Consider the following 20,190-nt stretch of genomic DNA (forward strand, 5'->3'; position numbering starts at 1 on the left):
GAGACGGGACTGCTTGTCACAGCCACTGTGAATCAGGCTCAACCACTACCAGGACTTCCTGTATTGGGCAGGACCCATCATCCATTCAAGAGTTACCGTGTGCAAGTACTCTGAGCCAGGCCCTAGGGCAGCGGTCAAGCAGAGAGGGCAGCTGCACTGAGAGGAAGCCTGCCCACCCTGCAGCAGAGGCAGGCAACAGGCAAGCAGAACAGCCTCACCATGGCTGTCAGTGCCAAGAAGTGAAGTCAGGGTAAAGGGGCTGTGAGAGCAGTCTGCCGAAGAATTGCCGATACCTGAGGCACGCACTCTGGAGCTGAGCACAACTCGCCTCGTGACTGCTCTCCCCAGAGTACAGTGACGCAGGAGAAAGGCCCAGGGGGCATTAGATGAGCTTGGTTCAGCATAAAGATTGCCGTCACCAGCCTATTGAGAGCTGCCTTTGATGTGATGGGACTAGAAAGGTACTTCCCTTTGTAACCGTCTCCCAGCCTTGGGCACCCTTGGGAACCCTACGTCCCCAACCCATATCCTGCCCCCCCATCTCATTACCGGGAAAACATCAGACCCAAATCCAGGGACCCTTCAAAGTCCTTAACCCATTCTCACAGTGTCAAACTTATCAAAAGTGAAGAAAGTCTAAGAAACTACCTCAGCCTGGAGGTGCCTATGAATGACAGCTGAATGTGACAGGGGTCCTTGGAATGGGTAAAGGACATTGGGAAAAAGGTAATGAAATCTGAGCAAAGCATGTGGTGTAGTCAATAATGATCCAGAAAAGGCCTTTAGAAAGGTGTCTCCCAGTGGTGTTGAATGCTATGAACAAGTCACTGCATCCTAAGGGAGACCGAGGTTAAAGCCCTCGGGGAAACAGCCATGCAAGGATCCTGGAAGGGGAGAGGAGAGGCAGATGCAAAAACAGCTGGGAATATTCTAGAGAGACGCCTGCATTACTGCAGGAGCATGAGCCAGCAAGGCAGAGGGGCCAGGAGGTGAGGTCAGCAGTGGACAGAGGCCAGGCTGTACAATGCCTTGGGGCCGTGGGAAGGCTTTGGGATTTCTTCTGGAGTGTGATGGGAAGCATTGAGGGTTTTGGACAGGTTGACAGGAGCTTATTTCCATTTCACATCATCCAGGTTTGTGTGGACAATAAGGTAGAGAGGCAAGAGAAGAAACCGAGGTCAGTTAGGATGCCCTTGTAAAAGCCACGCCCTTGCGGAGACCATGCCCTGGGGGAGGCCACACCTTTGGTACAGGCCACCTCAGAGCCCACAGTATCGGTGTTCTGGGTCCTGCTGGAAGAGAAACCTAAGTTTGCAGCTCATCATCTTGTTAATCCCCATGGGGCTTCCCAAAGTGGGAGAGGTGAGCTGAACCCCGAGTCCCAGGGGCTGACTGTGCAAGTGCAGGCTGTGGCTCTGAGATGGGGTCATGTAGCACAGCCTTCACCCACCCGAGACACAGAATGGTCTTCTTAACTTGTACTGAAAAGTGAATTTGTGCACCAGACTGCCACAGACTGCCTGCATTGAATTGGCAGAAAATAAGAGAAGGCAATTCCTTTTAAAGATTTTTTTTTTTTAATTAGAAAAGCAGATTTACAGAAAACAGGGGAGACAGAGAGAAAGAGCCTCCATCCACTGGCTCACTCCCCAAGTGGCCAGAACTACTGGAGCTGAACCGATCCAAAGCCTCTCCTGGGTCTCCCATGCAGGTGCAGGGTCCCAAGGCTTTGAGTGGTCCTCTGCTGCTTTTCCAGTCCACAAGCAGGGAGCTGAGTGGGAATTGGAGCAGCCAGGATATGAACTGGCACCCATATGGAATGCTGGCACTTGCAGGCAGGGGATTAGCTAATTGAGCCATCCCTGTCAAAAGCCTTTTCTTTTCTTTTTTTTTTTTTTTTTTTTTAAAGATTTATTCATTTTATTACAGCCAGATATATACAGAGGAGAGACAGAGAGGAAGATCTTCCGTCCGATGATTCACTCCCCAAGTGAGCTGCAACGGGCCGATGCGCGCCGATCCAAAGCCGGGAACCTGGAACCTCTTCCGGGTCTCCCACGCGGGTGCAGGGTCCCAATGCATTGGGCCGTCCTCAACTGCTTTCCCAGGCCACAAGCAGGGAGCTGGATGGGAAGTGGAGCTGCCGGGATTAGAACCGGCGCCCATATGGGATCCCGGGGCTTTCAAGGCGAGGACTTTAGCCGCTAGGCCACGCCGCCGGGCCCTCAAAAGCCTTTTCTAATGTGTGAACAGCTTCAGTACATTTTCCATGCCTTTCATTATGTAATTATGTTTTATTAACCACATAGCATATCTGTGAAGCTGCCTCAAATCCTTTGGGACATAAATGTGGTACCAATAAAGTAAAATAAATATCTTTAATCTTGAAATAAAATAAACGATTGCAATTTGTGTTCTGTTGTCAAAACCAGGCACATGTTTCCTGGTGTCGCCAAGATGGATCAGGAGAGCAGTTTTGGCCTTGCCTTGTTGCTTGCCCCATGTGTTGCTACTGTTTAGGTTGCCATCGATGGAAGCAGCTTGCCATGATAGGAGGGATTCACATGACCTTATTCTCACATCAGAGCATGTCGGCAAATCCAGGTCTGTGAAGCCACCTGGGCTGACCCCAGTCTTGTGTTTGCTTCCAGAGATCGAGATGGTGATCATGGAGCGGAGCAAGCTCTCGGAGCTGGCCACTGGCTGCTCCGTGCAGGAGCAGAACACCACGGACGAGGAGAAGAGCGCTGCAGCCACGAGTTGCGAGAGCCTGCAGTGCAGCAGGTACGCTCCTGGGGCTTGCTCAGATCTTGCTGAGTGTTGCTGGCTGGGACTTGGCTGCTCCAGGAGGAAGAGACGACTTAGCTGCGAGATTGGATGCCTCGCCCATTCGTCGGCCTCTGCTATCTGCTCCAGGCCGCCCTGCCTCCCTTCCTGTCCTTGCTTCTCAAGCTGTTGGCCACCCAAAGGCAGGGCTCCCCCTGTGGTGATTGCCCCTTGGGAAGAAAATGAGCAGCATAGGATACCTGCGCTGGACTAGCTCAATCAGGAGTGTGATCCTTGCCTCTCATTGGCCACTCCTGGATCTGCTCTGTGCTTTGCAGGGGCAGTCTCCTTGGGAGCTGGGCTTCATCTGCCTCCTCATTCATTCATTGCCATGCATCTGCCATCCACCCACCTCCTCGCAGGGCCCAGCAGACATGATTTAATTCTGCTCTCCACCCCGACCTTTGCCTGATGTATCATTTCCCTGATGGCCTGTTCAAGCTACATTTTCAACCTTGGCCAAGCTACTTTTCCTGGAACCTTACTGTGGTCCCACTCTCTGTACAGTAAGCTGTTGGGAAGCCTTCCCCATTTTGGAGTGTTTCCTTATCAAGCGGCTCTGCACAGGTCCTGCACTGGCTTGCTAAGTATGCGGCAGGGTGGCTGTCTGTCAGAGTGAGCAGCAAGTGCTCCTTGGGCCCTCAGGGTGGACTGTGGAGAGACACAGTTCTCCAGCCTCCAGCGAGGACTCAAAGCCCACTAAGCTTTTCCTCCACATCTTATTTGTGTCTCTGTGTGACAACTGTTCCAGCTGTCTAGCAGCTGGAGTTCATTTTTGACAGATGTGCAAGAGAGCCATTTTTAGTTTCTACTAAATAAAAAAAAGTTTGAGTATGGTATGGACTAGTTATAACTTATCAAGACCTTTTTGATTTTGCTTGGCAGCAAAAAAATACCTTTTGAAACTGAAAATGAAGGAAGTCGTTCTAAACACAGAAGGTGGGGGTAGCCTTAGATGCTTGGCACAGCGATGGTTAGATGGTGAATCCTGGGAAATCCGTGGAGACTACCACTGAGGGCTGCTAGGCAAGCAGGAAAATATTGGAAGAGTGGAGTTTTTTTTTTTTTCTGCTTTAATTGAGTTATAGCCATGATGAGTTCAGTTCTTCAGATGCAATAAATGAAACCAGAGCAGATATTTTGCATAGTACCATAATACTGTAACTTTGCTAAAGGAAGAAAAACACTTGTGCATTAATCAAAAGGTACAAAACAGACTAAGATGCTGTTTTTGAATGTTAAAGTGGATGACTTTTTTCTCTGAAGCAGAAGGGTTGACTGGGATTGTTGCTTGACTCTGTGTGATTCTTGGCAGGCGTCTTGGACCACAGGAGATGGAATTGGCCATTGCAGGCCTGAGAAGCTTTGGGCAAGCTCTCTGCCATTCCCTGAGAGAGACCAGGGAAGAGTTTGATCATAGGGTAGAGAGTTGCTGTCTTCTGGTGATTGTCAGACATGTTGAGGGCCTCTGTCCAGCAAGTCCTGGCATGGGGGCTAGGAGGTGATAAGGTTGGGGGAGGGTGGGAGGAATGGCCCTGTGTTTTCCAGAGCTTAGCATGAATCCACCTGCTCACAGAGACAACACAGGAAAACAGAGCTTTTTGTGTATCACATGTTCATTTAAAATACTATGAAAAGTACATCTTCACTTTATTTGCATTTTTCAGTTTAATGTTCTATATCAGTGACACATTTATGGAGTTTAATTTGGGGAAAATTATCAATGATTCTGCAGCGAGCAGGCTACCTGTTGCTCTGTCCACTCAGTTTCACAACAGACACTGATGTTGATAGTGGTTTGTGCATTTTTCCTGGGGTTAGCTATGTCGCTAATCACCATTGAGCTCTACTTGCTGTGCCTCAACTTGCCATCCAGAGAGGGCAGCCACAGTGCATCATGGGATTACATCTGCTGCTGTAGGCATTGCTGCAGTAGCCTTGTGTGATAGAGCCATTCAGGCCAGGCCCTTCACCTGGAAGGGCAGTTGTGTGTCTTGTGCGGTTTGCTGTATTTGCAGCTGCCCTGTAGATCCCACCCACAAACCATCAGAGGTGAGAGACGTCACTATTGATTCTCACTGGCAAAGGAAACAGTCCAAGAAACTGCTGGGCAAGGTTCCTGTCAAAATGAAACCATGGGGAAGTGCCTTTGGAATATTAGAAATAGAAACCGAAGAACAGCACCCAGGTATTTGGGAGCCTCCAGGGTGCCTGAGCCTGTCCTGAATGCCTTTGGTATCCTCACAAGTAATCCTTCAGGCTTCTAATCTCTATCAAAGTAATTTTAGGTAACTGGCCCAAGGGTTTGCAGCAGAAAAGACAAAATTAGAAAAATCAGAATTTTAACCCAGGCAGTCTGGCCCCAGGCCCCATGATTTTTTTTTTTTTAATTTGTTCAGATTCTTGTTTTTGCTGTGTCTGTGCTGATCATCTTGCCCTATCTTCTTCATTCTGTTGTGACCCTCTGTTTTGAAGGAAGGATGTGTGTGTTCAGTCACTGCTGACTGGCATGGCTGTGCCCAAGAGCTGGAAATTTGTGTCATTGGTCCCCAGTGTTGGGGACGCCAGGAGAAAGGGTGTTGAGTGACTCCATGATTTGTCCCATCTAGAATTTCCCCTCTGGAAGACAGGGTCTGTGGCTGCTCTGTTTTAGTGTTCTTGACGCCCCTAGGGCTCACTGCCCACCCAGCCTAAGAGACACCAGTAGCGAGTGCTCTGTGTGCACTGTTGACACATGCATGCCACAGAAGTCATTCGGTCCCCTCCTCCTTTCCAGACCTTTCCTGGATATGGTGTACCATGCCCTGGACAGCCCAGATGATGATTACCACGCCCTCTTTGTGCTCTGCCTCCTCTATGCCATGTCTCACAACAAAGGTAAGCACGTGCGCTCGCCCTCTGTCCTGCTTGTGGCTCTGCTGCTCGCCTGGGTCCTTCTCTCTGCCGCCGAGGATCAGGAGCGTGCTTCCTGCCCACGCCTTCCTCCATGGTTCCCACAGACTCCTATGAAACTGCCCTGTGAATGTGTTGGAACTCTCAGGTGTGTCTCTGCAGACTGAACCATAGGAGTCTGTCATTAAGGCCGGCAGGGGGAGGGTAGAGTGTTGGTTGTGTGTCCCAGTATGATGTCTTCACACTGTGGTTTACTTTCTGTCCCTTAGCACCCAGACTCCCTGCTAATGTCAGAACTGAAATCAGTCAAGTTGTCATCTTGGTTTTGCTATTTATAACACTGGATATTTTGCTGAAATAGATCTGGGGTGGGTTTGGTGGAAGTGTCAGTTTCCTTTTTGAAGACGTGTGGTTCTTTGGCTTCCCCTGTTGAGGCTGTGGCGGACCCAGCTATAGAACTGAGGGAGTTCGTGAGCACTCGCTCCTTCGCTGCTTACCTGCTGATGGTTGGGGGCAGCCACTGGGGTCTGTCCTGATTGCTGGACACAGCATATTCTGAAGCCTCCACTTCAGGATCTCCTTGAGGAAGAGTGTAGGAACATCCTTTCTAGCCTCTGCCAAGAGCTAGACTTGGCATCCAAGAGACATTACATCAACTGATGGCTTAGGTAGAAGATATCTGTTAAGAGGTGGTTTCTACTTTGGCTGAAGACAGCACAATGCACTCAACTTTACTAGTCTTAAGTCTTTCTTCATAATAAATGTCAAAGGATTAAACGACAACTTCTCTGAAAGTTCATAAAAAAATGGGTGTAAAAAATTTGTATGGACTCATCCAGCTCATCATTGTCGTCCTCTTCGAACCCTGTTGGAGACCTCTTCTAGACCTCCTGGAGAGGGTCTGCTCCGTGGCCGGGGCCATCTTTGATCTCTCCCTCTTCGTGGCCCAGAAAATGTACAGATTCTCCAGGGCAGCCCTGTGGATCGTGACCACGTTCTTCATGATCCTGGTGCTGCCCATGGTGTTTGAGATGGAGAAGCTGCAAATGGAGCAGCAGCAGCTGCAGCAGCGGCAGATCCTTCTAGGGCCCACCACGGGGCTGTCAGGAGGAAAGATCCAGATCATTACCACCCTGTTGGAGTTGTCTTTAGTAGGAGAAGTCTGAAATGCAAATGTTTGAACTGCTGATTTTTTTTCTTGTAAACTCTGGCTCCTCTAACCCTGGTGAGAGTTCCCCAACATGGGGTCCCCTAGAGACCCCCACCTTGCAGCTGCGTCCCCCACGGGCCCCACTTGTTCTGTCTTCACTCTGGTAGTGGAATGCACCCTCATGGGATGGGACAGCAGGCCAGTGGGATGGATGGACATTTTGCCCACTGGTGACAGTTCTGAACGCTGGCCAGCTGCAAAGTGGCCCCATGAACCCTGCCTGTGCATGTAGGGGAGCGAGCAGCAGCATGTTTCTTCTGCAAATTGGCTATTAGATCTGTGCTTGCAAAAACAAAGTCAGTGCTCAGTTTTTGTATTTAAATATTAAAAACAATTCCAACTGACTAAAAAAATTGTGTGGACTTCAGAATAATTTGTACCAAAATTTCAATTCCACTTCTGTGAACTTTTTGAAATCAAAAAGGGCAAAAAGGGCTTCCTCCTATCTTTGCCCCCTAACTCTCTGCCTTTTTTCACATAAACCCGTGTCGGAGTGTGCCAGCGTATTTCATTTCTGTGACTGCCCTACCCCCAGCCCTCACAGCTGCTGATGGAGGTGACGGTTTTTTCCTTGCCTCCAGACTCCTCTCACACCTTCACCAGTCAATGCATGGTTTCACAGCCATGTGGATTTGCCATATTCTCTTTCTTTAAAGATTTACTTATTTTTATTGGAAAGTCAGATATACAGAGAGGAGGAGAGACAGAGAGGAAGATCTTCCTTCTGCTGGTTTATTCCCCAAGTGGTCACAAATGGCTGCAGCTGAACCAATCCAAAACCAGAGCCAGGAGCTTCTTCCGCATCTCCCAAGAGGGTGCAAGGTCCCAAGGCTTTGAGCGATCCTCAACTGCTTTTCCAGGCCACAGGCAGGGTGCTGGATGGGAAGCGGGCTGCTGGGCATGAACCGGTGCCCATATAGGATCCCAGCACATGCAAGGCGAGGACTTTAGCCTCTCGGCTACTGCACCAGGCCCAAGGCCATATTTTTTTTCCCTGTGTCTATCTGGACCATCCCTGTCCTGAATGCCATTGCTCCCAGGCTGTCCTTTCTGTGGCCAGGGCAGGCCATGATACTCATGCTCAGGAATAAATTGGTCTGATAATCCAGCCTGACTTTTTAAAAGATTTATTTATTTATTTGAAAGTCTTTAAGTCAGTTACACAAAGACACACACACACACAGATCTTTCATCCATTCACTGGTTCACTTCCCAAATTACTGCAACAGGTAGCACTGAGATAAGACAAAAACAGGGCCTGGAGCTTAATCCAGGTCCTATATGTAAGTGTAGGGGCCTTAACACTGTTTTGCCAATACATTAGCAGGGAGCTGAATGGGAAGTGGAACAACTGGGACTTGAACCAGTGCCCATATGGGATGCCGGTGTTGCAGGCAGCTGCTATACACACTATACCACAGTGCTGGCTCCCAGGCTGAGTCTTCTAAAGGAAACCTGGTAGACTCCAGATCCTGATAATGCTTCTCTCACAGCCTCATTCACTGTCATACCTCTGTGAACTCTTAAGCAGTTGGCACATAGGATTCCTCATTCTAGGAAGCAAATGAAACTCCAGGAGACTGACGACCGCCGCCCCCCAAGACTGCCTACTATCCCCAAACCCCATACCCCGTGCCCTCCTAATCCCAGCTCTGTACTCCTAACCCCACATGTGGGAAGTGCTGTGGAAGCACAAGCATTGCCTTGAAGTGGTCTACCATGACACACTCAGTCCTGTGAACACATCCTAACCTGTCGGACTTCTTACCAATTCTGTTTCATTAAAATTGCCAACTAGGGTTGAAATTGCCTTAGATTTACCTGTTTCTCCCCTTTTTGCCCCCTAATTTTTATGTAGTTGTTTGAAATATGGAGGCGACAAGGGTTCCCACCTGCTTACTCATTCCTCAAATTCTCATCACAACCAGAGTACCAGAGTTAGGAGATGGGTGTTCCTTAGGGGTAGCAGGAACTCAGCCACCCAGGCTATCAGCACTGCCTCCCAGAGTTTACACTAGGAGGCAGCTGGAGTCAGGAATCAAACCCAGCTGCTCTGCTGTGGGACACATACATCCTAACCAGCATCTTAACCCCTATGCCCAGCACTGGTCTTTCCCTCCTTTGATCCACTCTGAGTGCTCACTGAGGGCCTGGCTCCAAGCCAGGTGCTAGAAGTAAGAAGCAGTTTGAGAGTGCGAAAGGTCTGGGCATATCATTCCAGTGGCCATTTTCTCATACTTGGATCAATGAACAGACTCCCAGCTCATACTCCTTCCCTCTTAGGCTGCCTGACAATCGTTTTACAGTAAGATTGCTCTAGACATATCTAGTTCCTGCTCAGAAATTTTAGTGCTAGGGTGGGTGTTGTGGCCAAGTGGATTAAACAAGTTCTTGGGACACCTGCATTTCACAGTAGGGTGCCAGTTTTGAGTCCCAGCCACTCTGCCTACAATCCAGCTTTTCATTAATGTCCTTAAGATGGCAACAAATGATGAACCAACTACTTGGTTCTCTGCCCCCCCCAATGGGAGACCCAGATGGAGTTCCAGGATCTGCTCCAGCCTTGGCTGTTGCAGGATTTGGAGAGCGAACCAGTACATACGGCAGATCTCTGTCTCCCTCTTTGTCGCATTGCCTTTCAAATAAGTAGATGGTCTTTTTACAAGTGTGTAGAAACCTTTAGTGCCTTTACTCTCAAATAAACTCTACCCTCCTATACTGTCTTTTGGGGAACGCAGATCATACTCACCTTTTCAACGTCATCCGGTTCTCAAGAATTCCCTTCACAAAGCCTTACCTATGACCCTGGGGTTTTAGAATGTTTGTGTAGTGACAGACTCTTTCATAAATAAATCTGTGGCCAATATCATGGTACTTATTGAACCCATATATTTATTTTGGTTGCAACAGAAACTGCCTCTTGCCAATTTAAGCTACAAGAAAAGTCTGTAATGCTCTGAAGGTTGCTCTGGTTATGCAAGAAATTGCTGAAGAGCTTAGGGAAACACAAGAAGCAGCCAGCTTTGGCGACTTCAGCAGCAGGCATTCCTGGGTGGGGCTGTCTTTAGGCATGCCCATTTGATCTCAGCACATCCAGGCAGGGCACCTCCTCCATTAGAATTTCAAAATCTTCGGCAGCAGATCTGATTGTTTCTGTTTGGTGGTGTGTCTAACTCTGGAGTAGTAGGGTTGGACTGGGGTGGGAGCAGGGTCACCTATAACAGAATAATTCCAGGGGACGCCTAGTGTGGGGGATTTATCCCAGGGAGAGTTTCTTTGGCAGCCTGGGAGCCACCCAGTTGGTACTAACACGACTACTTGACCCTGGGCAGTTTGCTACCTTCCGATATTCATCTGTGAATTTTCCCGCCATTTGCTCTCCCCAGCGTCACCACCTGTTAAACTTATGTTTGTCAGCCCAGGGTACACCCATGAGTTAACTTCTGCAGGAAGCTCTTTCCAATGCTTTCAAATGGCATTCACTCTGCGGTGCCCCTGGGGTTGCATTTCACGTACAGCGCTGGGTTTCATCAGCTGACATTTTATTAAGGGTTTTTGTAGCTGTAATCATGAATAATGCTGTTCTGTAGTCCTCTTGTAATTCCCTGGTTTTTCTATTAGAATGGATTGGGAAGTAGTCTCCCCTTCTCTGCAGTCACCCTCCTGGGCTGCCTGGCGTCCCAGCAAGGCTCTGCTCACCCTTGTCTTGTATATTTGGTCTCATTTTCTGGGTTGCTTTGATCAGGAGGGTAAAGCCAAGCCATGTTGGCTGGAAGCCAAGGCATCTTCTTTAAAAACAGTCTTATTAAGTTGTAACTGATGTGTAGTAAACCTCACGAGTTTGAAATATAGCCTTTAAAACTTCTGATGTGAATACTGTTGAACCTTGAGCACAATGAAGATATTGTACACACGACACTCCAGAAAATTCTTGTGTCCTTTTCTCATCTCCTGACCCTTCTCCCCATACAACACTGATTTATTCCTGTCACTAGATGTGTCAGTATTTTCTGCAAATAAATGCTTGTAGTCTATCTTTCCATATGCATCCTATGACTTATTTCAATTTGTTTAATTTTTCAAGGCCCTTCTGTGTTACTGTATGTATTATTGCTTTGTTTCTTCTCATTGTTAAATAATATGTCATTATGTCAGGGTACGAGTTTATCTCGTAATGAACTTTTGTTTCCAGTGTTTGACAATTACATATAAAGCTGGTAGGAACATTTTAGTATGGACATCTGTATCCTTTTCTTTTGAGTAAATACTTGCAATAGAATGAACCATATGGAAAGTGGATGTTTGCCTTTTTTTTTTTTTTTTAAAGAAGTTACCAAATGTTTTCTCAATTGCTTCTGTCAGTTTACATTCCATCAGGTGTATATGAGAGTTCCAATTTCTTTACTTTGCTGTCAATATTGGATTTGGTCACCTTTCCCCCCACCAAGTCCCCTACTTGTCTGAAAAGCATAGAGGCAGAGAAATGGAGACCTAGTGAGCTGTACCCTCTGCTGGTGCACTGTTCAAATCCCAGAACAGACCAAAGCCAGAATCTAGGAACTCAATCAGGGTCTCCCACATGGGTGACGGGGACCCAAATACTAGAGCCAGCTCCGACTGCTCCCAGGGTGCGCATGTGCCGGAAGCTGGAGTAGGAAGTGGAGCTGGGACTGGACCCAGCACTCAGGATGGAGGATTGTGGGCATCCCAGGCATCCTTTCAACTGCTCTGCCCGATGCTCACCCCACCTTTTAAATAGATGTATAGGGATGTCTTACTGTGCATTCACCCAATGACATAGGATACCTTTTCATCTTGTTTTAATTGCTATATCCATTCCTTTGTTGGTAAAGAATCTTTTCAAATTCTCTGCCTCGTTTTTATTAGGTTGCCTATTTTCTTATTGCGGGGTTTTGAGAGTTCTTCACATATTTTGACTCCAAGTCCATTAGCAGATATGTTTTGCAAAGATTTCCTTCTAGTCTGTGGAATGTCCTTTTGTTTTCATAACAGTGTCTTCTTGTGAACAGAAGATTTTAATTTCTCTGAGGTTTCTATGTTATTTCTTGCAGTGAAAATAGACCTGTATTTTCACTGCACTTTTTCTCTGCCATCCAGACCACTATGCTTTGGAAGACAGAGGCCATGGCCCTCCTCGTGCCCTTGCAGCTGACACCTGGTACTGGTCAGGACTTGACCCATGTTTGCTGATGAGTTGTCTCTCAGCTATGTAGCAGGTCCCCAGGGACTCCCTCTTCCTGCAAGCCTCTGCGGGGAAGTTGCTCTCGGTGATGGAGATGCAGGGCTGTAAGGGACGGTGATGAATTCCTTGCCTTATAGATGGTGGCTTTCTCAACAAACCTCCCCCCGGAGACCTGATTGTACCAGGACCTACTTGTAGTTGTGGCTTGCACATGACTGGTGTGGTGAAAAGGTTTGAAGAGACAACTTCCTGAGTTTGTGCCTGGGGAACCTGTCATTGTCTTGGAGATTTCTTCTAAGAATAGAACTGCAGATTTGAGAGAATTTCTTCCTGTTTCCATTTCCTGCTGGTGCTGTTTGCTCATTGATCCCTTTACCTTTCTAGTAGCTGTTTCAGAAGCCCCTAGTGGATGCCAGGCCCCTGGTGAGGATGGAGGGTGCAATGGAGAACCAGACTTAACCTTCCTGGGTCCTGTTAGAGGACAGAGACAGTAACCTGAATAGGGTAATTCCACACTGTGAGAAGTTCAGTGGCAAAAGTCAAACTGCCCAGGGGGATATGATGGGGCAGTGGGAAGGGACAAGGCCTTGTGCCAGACTGGGCAGTCAGGACAGGACTGTCAGAAGCTTGCATGACAAGAGGAACTAGTGTGTGACAATAGGAGGAAGGAATACACCAGGTCAGGCAACAGCAAAGATTCTGAGATGGCCACAAGCTTGGAGTGCTCTGATGACAGGATGGCCAACATGGCCAGATTAGAAGGAACAAGAAATAGAGTTGGAGAGGGAACAGAAACGCATCATGATGAGCACTTTCAGGTAGAGCCTTATCATTTTTCGTTTTCAAAATTATATATATATATATTTGAAGATTTATTTTTATTGGAAAGGCAGATGTACAGAGAGAAGGAGATACAGAAAGATCTTCCATCTGCTAGTTCACTCCCCACATGGCCGCAGACAGCTGGAGCTGAGCTGATCCGAAGCCAGAGCCTCTTCCGGATCTCCTACACAGGTGTAGGGTCCCAAGGCTTGGGGCCATGCTTGACTGCTTTCCTAGGCCACAAGCAGGGAGCTGGATGGAAAGTGGAGCAGCTGGGATTAGAATTGGCGCCCAGGCCTGCTGCAGTAGCCTAGTGGCTAACATCCTTGCCTTGTATGCGCCAGGATCCCATATGGGTGCTGGTTCTCGTCCTGGCAACCCTGTTTCCCATCCAGCTCCCTGCTTGTGGCTTGGGAAAGCAGTTGAGGATGGCCCAGGGCTTTGGGACCCTGCACCCTTATGGAGACCTGCACCCTGAAAGAAGATCCTGGCTCCTGTCTTTGGATCATTGCAGCTCCAGCCATTGTGGCCACTTGGGGAGTGAATCATCGGACAGAAGATCTTCTTTGTCTCTCCTCCTCTCTATATATACCTGATTTAAAAAAAAAAAAAAAAAAACCAGCACCTACATAGGATCCTATCATGTGTAAGATGAGAACTTTAGCCAATAGGCTACCGTGCTGGGCCCTATTTTTATTTATTTGAAAGGTAGAATGATAGAGACAGAAAGATTTTCCATCTCCTGATTCACTCCCTAAATGTCTCCAATAGCCAGGGCTTAGCCAGACTATTACCAGGAACTCAGAAATCCAAGTGGGATTACCATATGGGTGGCAGGATATTTGAGTCATCATCATCTACTGCTCTCAGGCACACTGGCAGGAAGCTGGCATGGAAGCGCAGCAAGGACCCAAACCCAGGCCCTCCAGTGTGGCATGTGGGTGTGCCAAGGAGTGTCTTAACTGTAGTACCACAGTGCCCACCCTCACAGAAAGAGCATAAATTATATTCCCTGCAGTGGGAATCCCTGAAAGTTTCTAAAGTAGGCAGATGTCATTTAATCCTTGTGGCTACCATATTTGTGTGCTTTGAAAGGGAAATCTTTTGTTCCAGGTTAATCAAGTTGTTAATGATGAATTTACTCATGTAGTGATTCTGCAAATGCATGTGGCATACCCGCTCTGTACGAGGCCACAGACTGCTGGCCGACCAAGGCCCTGGTGCTAGAGAGCAGTAGGGTGGTAGGAAAGCCCCGCAAGAAGACTGACCAGCAGAGTACAGGGCTGTGTGCCTGGGGCAGGCCTGGAGCCAGCTCCTGGATCCCTGGGTCAGGGAAGCAAGAACAAAGCCACCAAAGGGTTGGGAGAGAACAGAGCCATGGGCACACAGGTTGGGACACACTTATAGAGCAGCCATATGTTCCTTAGGGCAAGCCACATGACCCTGGTGGTAGTTGGGCTGAAATCAGTGTGGGTGATAGCACGGACAGTGACTAAATTGAATCCTACAAGCTGTGTGGGGAGGGGAGCTACTGAAGGCCAGTCCTGCCTGGAAGTCATCTGATCTACTGCTCATGGTAGTCTCAGCCAGAAGCCAAGAGGGCTGGGGGCTGTGGCCAGTGTTGGAGGTCAAACCTGGAGGTTCTTCCTGTCATTGAGCAAGGGTTGCTGTGTGCAGGGTGCTATTGGGTGCAGGGTGCTATGTTCCAGGGGACCTGGAGCAAGGCTGATGAGTCTTGTTCAAGGGAACCAGAAGAGAAGTTGGGTTTTGTGAGAAATGGTAGAAAGGAATGGATAGAGTGGGAAAAGGAGCAATAACTGGTGGTGGGAGTGCAGGAGTTGCCAGCCAGGCTGGTCAGGGAAAGCTTCCTGGATGGGGCAGCATCAGCACTGCGCCTCAGGGCATGAGAAGGAGTCCTCTCTGCAAAGAGCTGTGGTGAGAGAACTCTAGGCAAAGGGCACAGTGACAAGAAGAGCTTGTGCCTGTGCCGGGCAGAAAGCTGAGCAGCCTGAGGCCAGCTGGGTGGGCAGGCACCAGATCTCGAAGAACCTTGAACACCATGAAGGGCAGTATCTGTTTTATTCTAAGATAGTTGGAACCCACAGATGATTTTTAAGTAGGAAAATGCTGTGATTAGATAGTCATTTTTAAAAGAGCCATCTGGTTACTGGATGGAAAGTAGATTAATGGTATGTGGAGGAGTGTGTCCCAGGGAAAGCTAGGAGACTAGTTAGGAAGCTGGGGCAGTGGTCCAGGCAAGAGATGATGTGGATTGGATGAGGGTGTTGGCTGGAGAGACAGAGGAAACTGGAAGGACATGTGATATCTTTTGGAGCTGCTGCTGGATTGGGTATGCAGACTGGATGTAAGGGGCAAGTCCAAGATGAGCCCTGTAGTTTGCTTTGGGCAACCATGCAGGGCTGTTTATTGGGATGGGGAGATGAGGAGAAGATCAGGGCTGAGGATGGGTAGTTCTACGTGATTCCATGTCACCACGAGATCCCAACTCCTACCACTACAAAATAAATGATAGTATCATGTCAAGGGCCAATGGGCATAAGCCATGAACAGGTTTAGAAAGAAACCAGAAAGTTAAAGTTTGTCATTCTGAGACCTGGAGCCTGGGGAGGCTATCTGGTGGGGGACCTGCCACTGGTGCATGCTCTAGTCCTGACTTGTTGGCACCAGGATCTGCATCCTGTTGGTTGTTTGATGGTGGTGGCGGTAGTGGTGGTATTGGCCATGGTTAGCTGGTCTTTGAGTCAGAAGACAGGCCGTTAGCTGCACTTGACCATTAGCCCCTCTTACCTAAATCCTCAAGATGGTTTCTTTCTGATAGATTTTTTTCCTAGTAAGATAATTTTTGACATAAAAGCAGTTTTAATGAAAACATGAGCCTAGGCCTAGTAAATCCTAATAGATTAGACACTGCACCAAAATGAATATCCCACCACAGAGAGGATTGATGGAGGGCATTTGTCATGAACAGCAGGGCTGTGCAGCGGATGTCTTGTTCATGTCTCTAAGAAGAAGTACAGCCTTCCTGCCCTCTCTGGTCTTGTCTGTGACACCCTGAGCCGAGAGTGGGGTGGGGGGTGATGTGAACTGGGCAGCTTTCTCCACCACCCTTCCTACTCCTGTCCCTTCCATTCCCACTGCTTACCTAGGAGAACTTCTGGACCCATTGTCATGTTTTCTTTGCTGAGAAGTTACTGGAATATGTCTGAGCAATATGGGAAGGGTTGAAAGGTAAGAAAGTCAAAGAGAAGCTTTTGCCAGGCAGAGAGCTGGCAAAACATCCTATGGTTTTCAGCTGCCACATAATCAGGCCTGGGAGGAGCTTGGAAACAAGCCCACCATCTGGTGAACTTTTGAAATAGCTTAGTATCTAGCTTTCCAAAGCTGGCGATGTTTATACTGCGGCCAAGGAAACTTCATGTGATCAAAAAGAAATGTGCAAATGTTTTATGTTACTTACCTGGTGTGATCACAGCCTCTTCATCCAGGTTTGTCTGTTTAATTCTTTCCACATAGCTTTGGTCTATGTCTTTTATGCCTCTGCCCTGAATAGGATCTACCTCTGAGGAGGAAAGATCCAGAAACTGAACTTGGGAGAATGCTGGGTCCCCAGTTACAGTGTGCAGCCACACCTGTCAGTTGGGAGTTCCATTCCCAGCCCCACCCCATGGAGAGGGGACACCCTGCTCTGACTCATTTGGGCAGCAGCACAGGTTCTGACCCCTGTGGGCCCAAGGCCAGCCGCTAGGGTTGGGGGAAGCAGGGACACCTGGGACCTGCTGGGAATCATAGCTGCCCAGGGCGTCTTCCTGGCCCTGAGAAACTGCCAGGGTTTCTTTGGAATTTGTGTATTGCCAGGCACTTAAGTGTTGAGCAAACAGGGCAGTGTGTTAGCTACTGCATTTATTTCGGTCAGAGAGAGATAGCTGACAAAGGAACTGTTGGATTTGCAACAAAACCTGCCTTTCTGTAACTGAAAACTGCAGCGTTTATGTATATGCAGGTGTGTCCTCGCCCGTGTCACAGGCATGTATCCCTGACATAGTGTGGCAGTGGCTTTATTCATTCTGAGCTGGCAGCTACCATTCTGTTTCAGGAACAGGTGGTTTAAGCCCAAATCAAAGGTTTTCTGCAGATTAAATGCCTTCCTAAGCAAAGTGATGTTGTAATGCTTATTACAAGCAAAGGAAGGAAGGGAGGGAGGGAAGAGAAAAGAATTGGTGTGCTTTTTCCCTTGCCTGTGGTGTGCCACTTAGGGGCAGTTGTGTTAGACCTTTGAGGTGAAGGTAGCTGTGCTGGGCTGCATGGTTGTATCATTGTGGCTTCTGCTTCATGTCTGTTTTCTCCTGATTTTGAGATGTATCTGATCAGAATACTGAATTTAACTGAAATTACTAATTATCAAATTTACTCAGCTCTTTTATTTTTTAGTTTTTTTTTTTTTTTAAAGATTTATTCATTTTATTACAGCCAGATATACACAAAGGAGGAGAGACAGAGAGGAAGATCTTCCATCCGATGGTTCACTCCCCAAGTGAGCCGCAACGGGCCGATGCGCGCCGATCCGATGCCGGGAACCTGGAACCTCTTCCGGGTCTCCCACACGGGTGCAGTGTCCCAAAGCATTGGGCCGTCCTCGACTGCTTTCCCAGGCCACAAGCAGGGAGCTGGATGGGAAGTGGAGCTGCCGGGATTAGAACCAGCGCCCATATGGGATCCCGGGGCTTTCAAGGCGAGGACTTTAGCCGCTAGACCACGCCGCCGGGCCCTATTTTTTAGTTTTTTAAAGGTGCTTTTCAGCTGTTCTTTTGTGGCATAATAGAGAAACACATCAAGCTGTGCTCATCCTGACAATTCCCACCTGTATATAGCATGAGGCAACAGTGACCCGAGCCTGAATGCTATTTCTCATTGGATTTCAACCACAATTCTGGGAGGACAGTTACTGACATGTCTCCCATTTTACAGATGAGGAGACTGAGGTCCTGAGAGGTCAAATATCCAAATTTCCTCCTGCTCTTGCACTTGATCCCTGTGTCCCTGGGATGCATACCTAGGGTCAGGCACTGTCGTCAGCCTCTTGCAGGCTGCTTCTGGGGCGGTTCACTGGAAGGCTGGTTCTCCCCTCTCCCCATCTGAACCCTGTCCAGGAATCTCCCAGAATCATTTATAAAGGTTAGGGCTGTGCCTCTATCTTGCTCTGTGGTCTTGGACAATTGTTTTGACATCTCTGGGCCTTGATTTCCCTTCTAAAGGAAAAAATTGGACTCAGAATCTTTGCCAAATTGAAATGTTTTCGGTCCTCTGGGATGCTCCCTTTCCAAAGAGCAGAGCCACCGAACGAGAAAGATCAGGATAACCTCAGAACTTTTTTTTTTCCTGTCATTAAAAGATTTCTGCCCCAGATTTCCTCATTTTCCAGAATTTCTGAGGAGGGAGAGTGATCATAGATAGGAAAGGGACAAAACCGGAACTCCCCTTGGAAATTCAAGTTTGCCTCTGGTTCTGCCGACCATTGCCACATGCCAGAGGAGCTGGGCTTCTTCCTCTGCCCCCTGAATTACAGTAACTGACAGGCTGCCTGTCAGGCTGCAAGGCAGAGGAGCTGGGGGCTTTCCCTAGAACCACTAACTGGAAGTCCGCAAAGGACCAGAAAGTCAAGAATAGAAACTTTAGGACAATTTCTCTGGGAAAAAAAAAAATGCCGGAGACATTCAGTTGGTGCTCTTCTTGCTGTCAGCAAGTCAGACTGTTTCAGCGTTAGCTGCAGTGAAGTGCAGAGGCTTCCACTGCTACCAGGGTCATGATGCAGGTGTGTTTGTAGGGCTTGTAAGTCCTCCCGATTCAAGCCCGGGGACTGTCTCTCCCCAATGTCATCTCCTTGGTATGACTTGGCTTTGCACTCAAAGCTGGAAGGAATTCAATCAAGTGAGTATATTGTTATAGTTTCTTACGCCAGCATGTGTGTAGGAGTTGCTTAGAGTCCAGACAGTCAGCTCTTCAGTGTTATCCTCTGCTGTGTTGTCAGGGTTCTAAATGAAGCGTCATCTGGCACTCCAGGGGCCTGATTTCAAGAGTTCCGAGAAGTGCCACCTTCCCCCCTTTCGTAGAATAACAGGAAGAGACGTGCGTTAAGCATAAACAATGCCTTCGGTTCTCCAAGCTTGGATTATGTGAAATGTTTGTTTCTGTAAGTCGATTTTTCAAGAGCCATGTGATGAGTAGGTGGGAGGATAAGGGGTTTGAAAACTTCTTGTTTCAGGCCTAGAGTATTCTAGAAGCCCTGACGAATTTTCCTATTGTGCCAGCTCCTGGTCCTTCTTCAGGAAAAATGATAATGTGGCTCACAGGTGCTAACGTTACTCATTTCCCCATCCTTTCCCACTCACCTCACACACCCCACTTCCTGCTTTGTCTTAAACACTGTGTCTTCACAGGCTGGAAAAATCATTCCTTTGCCTCTTACTGACAGGTGTGTGTTGTTGACTTCACTGTGTGTACACTTTCGGTAATAAAGGTTAGCCTTGGCCTCTTTCTGCTGCTGCCACCCTGTCGCGGTAGTAGTCATGTCCAACTCACTCACCCGAAAAACTGCTATCCTTGTGCTTGTCAAGTGTTGGACCCAGCTCATGGATTTGGTCCTAAGAGCTTCCGGAGTTGTTGGGCATGACTGTATTTCCCTTGTGCCTGGGTCTTTGTGTTTTCCTGAGTGTGGGATGTTCTGAATACAAGAGTAGCCTCAGTGGTACAAACACCTGGCAGCAGATGGCGTATCTTGAACTGTGTAGAAATTTTTTCTACTTCCATTCTTCTGCTTGTGAATGTCATCATTTTGAGGCTATTTTGTTTTCAGTCTCTCTTTATAAAATGACTTTTTTTTTTTTAATTTGAGTGATAGCTCCTATCTGCTGGGTCATTCCTCAAATGTCCACAGTGGATAGGACTAAGCCAGGTCAAAGCCAGAGCTGGGGACTCGTGCCAGTCACTCGCACCATTACCACATATAGAACCTAGGCTCTTAGTATGCAACCAGCATCTTAACCGCCCTGCTAAATGCCCACCCTCTGTGCCTCTGTGTCCCCAACGAATGCAGGAAGGGCAGGCCTCAGCGATCAGAGCTCCCAGCTGGGCTGTAACAGCAGTGTTGCCCTTTGCCCTTGCAGTTCCCATCAGATACTGCATCAAGTCTGATTTCCTGGTTTCAAGTGGTGGTAGCAAA

General features: G+C 48.1%; 1 protein-coding gene across 7 annotated transcripts in view; it reads left to right on the forward strand.

The window, feature by feature from the left end:
• The window catches only part of CLEC16A (C-type lectin domain containing 16A), a 190,503-nt gene that overhangs the window by 59,228 nt on the left and 111,085 nt on the right, over positions 1-20,190 (forward strand). For all 7 annotated transcript variants that reach the window (XM_058680868.1, XM_058680867.1, XM_004586757.3 and 4 more), the window contains exons 11-12: positions 2,652-2,784; positions 5,603-5,703. In XM_058680868.1, coding sequence (XP_058536851.1) covers positions 2,652-2,784; positions 5,603-5,703 — 234 coding nt within the window. The remainder of the gene's footprint in view (positions 1-2,651; positions 2,785-5,602; positions 5,704-20,190) is intronic.

Source organism: Ochotona princeps, chromosome 24 (genome assembly GCF_030435755.1).
Source record: "Ochotona princeps isolate mOchPri1 chromosome 24, mOchPri1.hap1, whole genome shotgun sequence".
NCBI classification, from domain to species: Eukaryota; Metazoa; Chordata; class Mammalia; order Lagomorpha; family Ochotonidae; genus Ochotona; species Ochotona princeps.